Source organism: Hipposideros armiger, unplaced genomic scaffold, assembly GCF_001890085.2.
Source record: "Hipposideros armiger isolate ML-2016 unplaced genomic scaffold, ASM189008v1 scaffold_82, whole genome shotgun sequence".
Classification (NCBI taxonomy): domain Eukaryota; kingdom Metazoa; phylum Chordata; class Mammalia; order Chiroptera; family Hipposideridae; genus Hipposideros; species Hipposideros armiger.
The window spans coordinates 2338071-2347633 of record NW_017731432.1 but is presented as its reverse complement, the minus strand read 5'-3'; the positions used below and the strand labels follow the sequence as shown (position 1 = coordinate 2347633).

The 9563-nt window shown below is 39.9% G+C and overlaps 1 protein-coding gene across 1 annotated transcript in view; it reads right to left on the bottom strand.

The window, feature by feature from the left end:
- Window positions 1–1372: 1372 nt before the first annotated feature.
- The window catches only part of CCDC30 (coiled-coil domain containing 30), a 112847-nt gene continuing 104656 nt past the window's right edge, over window positions 1373–9563 (bottom strand). The window contains exons 14-16 of the mRNA XM_019643692.1: window positions 7663–7840; window positions 2974–3038; window positions 1373–2621 (exon numbers count right to left, since the gene is read on the bottom strand). Of these exons, the coding sequence (XP_019499237.1) occupies window positions 2423–2621; window positions 2974–3038; window positions 7663–7840 (442 nt within the window). The 3' untranslated portion in view covers window positions 1373–2422. The remainder of the gene's footprint in view (window positions 2622–2973; window positions 3039–7662; window positions 7841–9563) is intronic.

Here is a 9563-nt window from a genome sequence, read left to right as displayed (position 1 = left end):
AATATTGCACCCAATCTAAAGTAGCCATCAATCACTCTTTCAGGTACATCACTGGTTTATTTTTTTCACCCACTCACCATCCAAAATTCTATGGTCAGTCTCCCCACTTCACCTCCTGCCACACACACATATACCTTCCAACTTCATAGCATATTAACTGGATGAAAGCAGACTCTCCTTGCCTATCTTCACAGGTGTGGCTACAGTGTCTACTATTGAATAGCACATAGTAGGGATTCAATGAATTGAGTGAAAGAAGGTGAACTTGCGCAAGTTTTGGAGTCAGAGCAGAGCAAGTATTTGATATCATAGCTATTATTTCCAATATCTTTTGAGCATCCTTTCCAGTTCAGTGGTCTGAGGAGGCAAGGGTTGCACATAAAAATTCAGTTATGTCTTGGGGCCGGCTGAGTGGAGTGTTGGTTGAGTTGGTTTGGGAGCGCGAGCTCTGAGCAGCAGGGCCACTGGTTTGGATCCCACATGGGCCAGTGACGCTGTGCCCTCTACAGCTAAGATGGTGAGCAACAGCTCGACCTGGAGCTGGGCTGCGATGAGTCATCAGCGACAGCGTAGGATACCGTAAGTTACCGTGAGTGGCTGGCAGCCAGCGTGAGCTTCCCTGAGTTGCTGTGAGTGGTCGTCCAATGGCTGGCAACCGATCTGCCTCAGCTGGGAAGAGTATAATGATCACAATACCAACATGGGCCAGTGAAGCGACGTCCACAACTAGACTGAAGAACAAAAGGACAGCAACTTGCCTGTTCCCCTTTCCCGATTCCCCAATGCTGTTCCCTCCCCCAATTCCCCAATAAAATCTTTTAAAAAAAAGTAAAAAAAAAATTCAGTTATGTCTCAACTTACGGGGCTGTTTTATTTCTGGTTACTTTCCCTCTCTCCTTGGTCCCCTCTCTACCTGCAATTGAAGATGAAGAAGGAAGAGGAGAATATGGGGGGAAAGAGGGAGAAAGGGAAGGAGCAGCAGGAATCACCCTTCAGTATAGTTTTATACCAACGATTTTATTTTATTTTTAGATTTTATTGGGGAATTGGGGAAGGGAAACAGTTAAGTTGTTGTCCTTCAGTCTTAGTTGAGGAGGGCGCAGCTAGCAAGGCTCGAAGTCCAGTCGCCATTTAGCCGCCCATCTGCAGCTCGCAGTCGCTCAGCTCAAAGTGCTGTGTTCAACTTTAGTTGCGGGTGGGCGTAGCCCACCATCCCAAGCAGGAGTCAAACCAGCAACCTTGTTGTTAGGAGCATGTGCTCTCATCAGCTGAGCCATCTGGCAGCTCAGCGGCAGCTCAGCTCGGGCGCAGCTCACTGGCCCATGTGGGAATCGAACCGGTGACCCTGTTGCCCAGAGCTTGCGCGCTTAACCAACTGAGCCGCTCGGCTGGCCCTATACCAACTATTTTAGAATAAATTTTTTAAATTGATAATGTCCAATGTTGATGAGGTTGTGGAAAAACTAGTACACTCAAACTGCAAGTGAAAAGAAATGAAAATATCTAGCATTTATTAAGTAGTTACTCAGTGCAAAATACACGCTTCATTTCATTTGGTCCTCACGACCCTATGGGATAGGAAGTACCATTGTTCCCATTTTTATGCATCAAGAAATTGAGGCTTAAAGAGGTTGACTGTAAAAACAGTAGTATGTTGACACATTTTAAAAAGCAATGAGACAAGTGATGTACCAAAACTTTCTAACATTTATCTTGTGACTGGATTAACTTAAGAGAAGAAAAGAGCTTACTTCACGAAGACTTTCACCACAGCATAATCTTAATTAGAGAAAAAGTTGAAACTTGGATGTCAAATAGCCAGAGAATTTATACAACATCAACATAATAGACTATCACATGACTATTGAAAGAATAATTATGAAAAGTTAAATATGGGAAAGTGTTTTATGGTGATTAAATTTAAAATCAGACTGTGAAAATACAATATAATAATCATTTCAAATATATGAAGTTGAATAAGAATCAGAAGGGACTAACTCCAAAAGGAAAATAGTAGTGTTCAGAATGTGGCATTGTAGGAGGGTTTTTTTCTCCTTTTTAAAGTATTTGCTTTAATGTGATTATATGATTTTTAGTTTAAAAAAAATAAGACAATACCCATAATACTAGGAAAGAATACTGACTTAATTTTTATATGTGTTCTGCTGAACAGAAACCTCTATTAATTCACTGAACTTAAGTCACTATGTTGATCAACACAAGGCATTTGAGCATATCAAACAAACTTGAGAAATCCGTTTTTAGAACTGGTTTAATGACTTTACCAGCAATTTTGAAGACTCCTGGCTGATGATATCCAGTGAGGATCTGTTTTAACTCTTTTCCACATCAAGTTCTACCTTCACGCCCAAGCTTTAAGTTAGCAGCATCATTGATCAGTCTAGTTTAGACACCAGTGACTTTATAGTTCAGACTTTTGCTCTTGTTCTTGGATGCAGTGTGTCTCTTTCAGAGGAGCCATGTTTATGTATCCAGCTTTGGAACTCTGTGAACACGTAAGAGACTTGAAGGACTTGGGGTTTGCCACTGCTTCTTCTGACTTATGTTCTTTGGTCTCTTGAAGACTTCCAATGGACTGTGCCAAACCTGTTCCTGAAAAACTAAGAAAGGTCATGTGTGAGGACTGTGTGTCGATGGGGGTCTCTTGGCAGCACTTTGGGGATACAGGGATAAGGCTTCAATACGATTTCAGTGTTGACAACTGTCAAACACAAAGACAACCAAATAAAATTTTCCTCGAACTTATGTTTATGGATTATCTTCTATTTTAAGTCAAGAGTCTGTCAAGTGTGGGGGTAAAGCAGTGGTGAAGGGAGAAGGAATTGGAAAGTTTAAGTACTAAATATAGAGAAAACTACCCCCACATGCTATGCTTTCTCAAGCCAGCAACTCAGGACTGGTTAGGCAGCCATGACTCTCAGGCATATAGGTAACTGTCTTGGCTTTACTAACCTGGAGATTGATAGAGGCAAGATTTTATTAAATACTTCAAATTCAGGGATGCCACTACTTGTTTCCTAAAAGGAAAGAAAGAGTGAATTAAAAAATATTAATGATAAACCATTGGCACTATAATTCCAGAGCTATTCTCTCTCTCTCTCTCTCTCTCTCTCTCTCTCTCTCTCTCTATATATATATATATATATANTATATATATATATATATATATACATATATATATATATATATATATATGTTAAAAATGCAATCCCCTCACCTTACACCTGTTAGAGGGACTATCATCAAAAAGACACAAGATGATAAATGCTGGAGAGGATATGGAGAAAAGGGAACCCTCATGCACTACTGGTGGGAATATAAATTAGTGCAGCCACTATGGAAAACAGTATGAAGCTTTCTTAAGAAATTAAAAATAGAACTACCATATGATCCAGCAATCCCATTTCTGGGTATTTATCTGCAGGTAACAAAAGCACTGTCCTGAAGACATAGCTACACCCCATGTTCATTGCAAGCATTATTTATAATAGCCAAGGCATGGAAGCAACCTAAGCATCCATTGATGGACAAATGGATAAAAAAATTGTTACACACACACCAGAATAGTATTCAGCCACTAAAAGGAAGGAAATCCTGCCATTTGTGACAACAGGGATGGACCTCGAGGGCATTATGCTAAATGAAGTAACTCAGACAGAGAAAGACAAATACTGTATGATCTCATTTGTATGTGGAATCTAAAAAACCAAACTCATAGAAACATTGATCAGATGTGTGGTTGCTAGAGAGGGGTGGTGAGGAATGGGGAATTAGGTGAAGGTGGTCAAAAGGTACAAATTTCCAGTTGTAAGATAAATTCTGGGGATATAATGTACAAGATGATGACTGTAGTTAACAATACTGTGTACTGTGTTGTATATTTGAAAGTTACTAAGAGAGTAGATCTTAAAAGTTTTCATGACAAGGAAAAAATTATAACTATGTGAGGTGATGGGTGTTAATTAATCTTATAGTGATAATCATTTTGCAATATGTGCATATATCAAATCATTATGTTGTACACTTTAAACTTATACAATGTTATATGTCAATTATATCTCAATAATACTGGAAAAAGGTGTACTCCTTAATACCTATAACATATTTGGTAATTATAAATGTCATGCTTTTTATATTAATGCTTTCACTGCTATTCTGCTTTTTATATATGCTTTTCTACATGAATTACCTCTTATTAGATAAGTTTTTTCTTAATATGTTGGCAAACATTTTCTGTCTCTTTAAATCATTAAACAGTACTTGTTTTGAGCTCTATGACTTTAAAACCCAAATACTTTTTCTTAGAAAACATAGACTAATGCAGACCAAATTATATATACACTTGATTCCCCTGAACTTGGACCTCAGTTTAACCTTTGATATAGACCAACAAGTTTCTGTGAGAAATTCTTAGTTATCCTGAAAGAAATGAGAAGCTTATATAAGGAGGGAAAAACTAGGATTCAGAGAAAGCTTTAACATGTTGAAGCTTATAGTACTTATAATAATGGATGGTAGTTGCCAATTATGACTGTCATTCGCACTAGACCTCTTTAAGGATAGACAGTGTATCCTGTTCATCATCATATGTAAACCGTATGGGGAACAGTATGCGGCGTGGCACACTATATATGCTCAGTAAATATTTGTTGAAAGAATGAACTTTATCTTCTAGACAAAGGAAGACTGAAATTCTTTGAGATGAAATACTATGAAACCAAACAGTGCTTCGTGAAGATTAGTCTAGAAGGATGGGCAGGACAGATTAGAGTAGGAGGCAAGACTGAAAGGAGATGAATTAAGAAGTTGTTGCAGTAACCCAGGTCCTAAGTGCTTGGGATACAGTGGGTAACAATATGGACAGAGTTCCTGTTCTCATGGAGTTTATAATCCAATGGAGAAGAAAGAATTATAATACAGGAAGCAATATGTCTATTACAAGGCTATGTCCCTAGTTACTTCAATGCCCCTGAAAGGGAAAGAGTAGACTTGGGGTGTTAATAGATAGCAACTCGGACCAAGGGACCAGAGAGAGTTGGTTTCAGTCCTTGCTCTTCTACTTATTAGCTATGTACTTGGACAATCCTGTCACTTCACCTCTCTAGGTCATCTGACAAATCTCAGTTTCTGCAGCTGTGAAAATGGAATGACAGACTTACATAAGATTGTTTTGTGGATTAAACAAGATAATATACATAAAATGCTTAGCATAGTACCACACTCAACAAATGTCAAGCTCTCACCATTTTAGCCTCTGAGGTGTTGCAAGGAAGGAAGAGAATTAGGATATGTCTGATCTCAGGGATCTATCTACTGATTTATTTGCACTGTGTGATACTCAATCACTGAAAATCAAGAGATTTGGAAAATGTAAGCAGCAGCTGTGTGATCTTAAGACTCTCATTTAACTTCTCTGGGTTTTATCTCCCTCCAGGATAAAATAAGGGAATTGAATTGGAAAATCCTTAAGATTCTAAGTTTATAAACAATATTCAAGTTGTTTATTCCAATAGGTGTCAAGATGTTACAAGTTGGTACTTTGTCACAAATGGAATATTGAGCTCGATGTACCTACAGTCCTGACCCATGTGACATTTTTTATCCTGATTTGAGGATAATATTGTGGGTCTTTTTTAGAAACTAAATTTAATGGAGTATCATGTTATAAACATTATACAAATTTCAGGGGTACAGCATTATAGTACTATATATATGAGGTGTGATAAAAAACTACAGTGAATGTTTAAATTTTAAAAAAATTTATTACAGTAAAAGACACATTACCATCAATCCCTGTCACTTCGAACACACTTATCTCATCATTCTTGCCACTTTCTGAAGCAGTTCTGGAAGTCCTCTTTCGTGAGTGTCTTTAGGTGCACTGTCGTGGCTGCCTCGGTGTCCTGAATAATTTTGACTTTGGGGAAGAGCCAGAAGTCACACAGTGCCAGATTCGTTGAATGAAGTGGATGAGGACACACCACGTTTTTATTTGACAGAAATTACTATATACCAGAAGCGATGCATGACACATGGAGCATTGTCATGAAGAAAGGTGAAACCATTTGCCCATTTCTCAGGCTGTTTTTTACCACATCATTTCTTAAATGCTCATAAAGAAACTCACAAAAGAGAACTTTCAGAGCTGCTTCAGAAAGTGGCAAGAATGATGGGATAAGTGTGTTCGAAGTGAGGGGGCGTATTTTGAGAGGGATTAATGGCAATGTGTCTTTTACTGTAATAAATTTTATTTAAACATTCACCGTATTTTTTTATCATACATTGTACTCAATTGTGTACTCACTACCCGAAGTCTAGTTTCCTTCCGTTACCCTATATCTGACCCCCTTTAACTCTATAAAATACCTCAGTATTTTCTCCCCCCGCTCCCCTCTGGTAACCAATATTCTGTTTCTACATATCTATGAGTTTATTTTTTGTTTGTTCATTTGTAATATTGTGGATATTAAAGCTATTGGTCCAGCGTATATTCCCTTAAGGCTTCTAACTCAGCACCTACAATACTATGCTACTTATTCATGTATGAGTCTGTCCTTCTGTACTAGACTGGGCCTCTGAAAACGGGGTCTATCTTCATACTCCTAGGATGTAGCATCGTTCCTGGAATTGATAAATGTTTGTTGAATGAACACATAAAAGAGTAAACGACGAGGCAATTGAGAACAGTTGTAGCTCAAGCAAAGACAAAAACTACTGAGAATTAGGCTACATAATCTGGCAGTTCTATTTTTGACAAAATCTGCAAAACATCTTACATGGCTTGGAAATAATCACCTTTCTGAAAGCAAACAAGGTGCAGGCCTTATGCTCATAGCAATAGTACTCAACACTCAGGTTCCACATGAGGTATTCTGGGAAGAAACATCTAGCAAGTGATACAAGCCAGGGAAGAAAGCAAGCAACATCTACCCTGGATTGAAAATGCCAATCTGCTCCCGGAAGTCCCTCTTGCTGACTCGCTTACCAACTAGATTCTGGACCTTGTCTGAACCTATTCTATGGGCCATACCTCTCTGGACCTGGCTACTTGTCTGCTTGGATTTTTGTAACAGAATTGCTTTTTCTGACTCACATGTCCTCCTTAGGCTGGACTCCTCGCCAGACCAGACTAGCTTCACTTTACCTCTTCTTGCTCCGCTCTAAGATGGGGTTGGAACAATACGTGGCGAACACGGTTGTTGAGAATGAGGCATACATGTGAAAACATTTAACATTCATTCACTCTCAAATATGAACGGAGCACCTGTCCATAGATACAATGACATACGAGATACAATCCTTGCCCTCCAGGATCTCACTGTCGAGTGGATGAGATGGAGAAGTAAAAAGACAGCTACAATATAGCGGGTTAAGGAAGAAGCTTTGATGAATATATAAATTGCTTTGGGATCACACAGGAGGAGAGTGTTTAATAAAAGCTGACCCAATGAAGAGCAAAGTTGGCCAAGGGCAGACTCAGGGTCGGCTGCCCTGGTGTGTACCAGTGAGACTCTGCCACAGCCCACCGTGAGGTCAAGTGCAGGCTGCAGCTGTTATAAGAAGATGAGGGGCAGAGAGAACACAGCAACCTTAGCCACCTAAATTTCATGTTAAAAACCTGGCGGGAAGCACACATCTTACCTCTTCTCTGCGAATCTGGATGCTACTTATAATGCGCTCTAAGACGCCAACTTGCTGTGTGAGCCGGAGACTGTTCTCCTGTAATTGCTTATTTTCTTTATCCAGGAAAAGTACTCTAAGAATGGAATAAATCAGAGGCATAACTAAAAATTTCGGCACCATTACTAAAAACTCAAAACTATGTCCCACTTCCCACTAGTTCTGGGTCTTAGCCTACTGTCAAGAACTTAGAACTCTGGCAGACTAATTCCCATGATATCCCAAAACCAAGTAAAAATTAATGAGCTTCTGGCCTGTACATAGTCATTAAATACATACTGAGAGCAGAGACATACTATGAGTAAGAGTAAGAAAGGCACTGTTCCAGCTTTTGAGACACTTAAGGAAGGCTATGACCCCCTTTAGGAGTGGGCCTGAAAAAACAGACTCTACGTCCCTTCAAATACTATTAACTACACAGTCTGCCCTGGCTCTGATCTCACAGGACATACCACAGTTCAGTAGTAGCAGCAGCAGCAGCAGCAACAGCACAACCATTTACTGAGTATTTACCATATACTTAGGCTCTGGAACCTATCCACATAGGAAGCACTTGAAGCTATTAGCTTATTTAATCCTCACAACAACCCCATGAACTAGATTGCTACGAAGCCTATTGTACAGGTGAAGACACTGAAGCTCAGAGAGGGGAAGGTAACTTGTGTAAGAAGATAAAACCAGAAGGTCGTAGAGCTGGGATGCCAGCCCAGATCTTTCAGACTTGTACACCTGAGCGTCTGACCCACTCTCCAAGTCCACAGGTTATATGGCGTCTGTGACAGTACAATAGTTTTGGTCAGAGATCTGCGTTTGAGTTCTGGTTCTGCCACTTGCTAGCTGGGTGCTCCTTGTCAAATTACTAACTCTGAGCCTCAGTCTCTTCATTTGTGAAATGAGGAAACATCTTGTAGAAGAAACTTACTCTACGGAAAACATCCAAGTTCAATCCAGGTGACCAGTGTGTGTGTGTCTTCAAGAGGGCAAGACAGGAACATCATTAATGTTAAGGAAGGGTAACGCGTCAGTCGTGTTGGGACTGTCAGAAGCAATGACATCATTTGACAAGGGCCATGGATTATGTAGACTATATAAAAGGGTTGACACAGACAGTAAAAGATAACCAGAGGTTCTCCAGGCCTGCCTGGAGCAATGTGTGCCCAAAGCAGTGACCAGGAGAGCTCCAGGCTAAGCTGCTGTGGGGTCCAGGGCCAGGCTGCTGAGGTTCACACACTGCTCCCCACTGACTAGGCTGGTGGGTTTCTAACCAGTCAGGACCTCAGCTTCTCACCCATCAAATAAGGCTCACTCCTGAGACTGGTGTGAAGATTAAATGAATATACAGAGAGAGAGAGAGATTAGAACAGTGCCTAGTATAGAGTCACTGCTCAAAAAAGTGTTGGTCATTATAGGTATTATTGGTGATACTATCTGTTAAGATCAACCCACTCTCTTTGCTCTAATTCTGGGCTCCAAGAAAACTTTTGATTATAATAAAAGTTGCCTTTAGAGGAGAGAATGCTTGGGCTGGCGGATATGTGGATTCTTATCCGCTGGGAATATTTCTCATTACAAATGAATACATTGGTATCCTGTGGGTTTCGTGAATTTAAGTCATTAGCATGAGTCTGATTCTCTCTTGGTCTACCTTGATTCCACAGGTATCAAACGATAAAAATGAGTGTCAACACACATTAAGTGATAGACCAGAATGAGCACAGCCAGGTCCTCAAGGAGGCAATGCCACCATGAAAGAGCCTACCTGAATGGCTGGCCTTCCTGCTCCATGATATTTTTCTCTTTAATTTCACAACTTCTGCCATTTGTATGAGCTGCTGAAAACAGCAGATGGCAGAGCAGGAGCT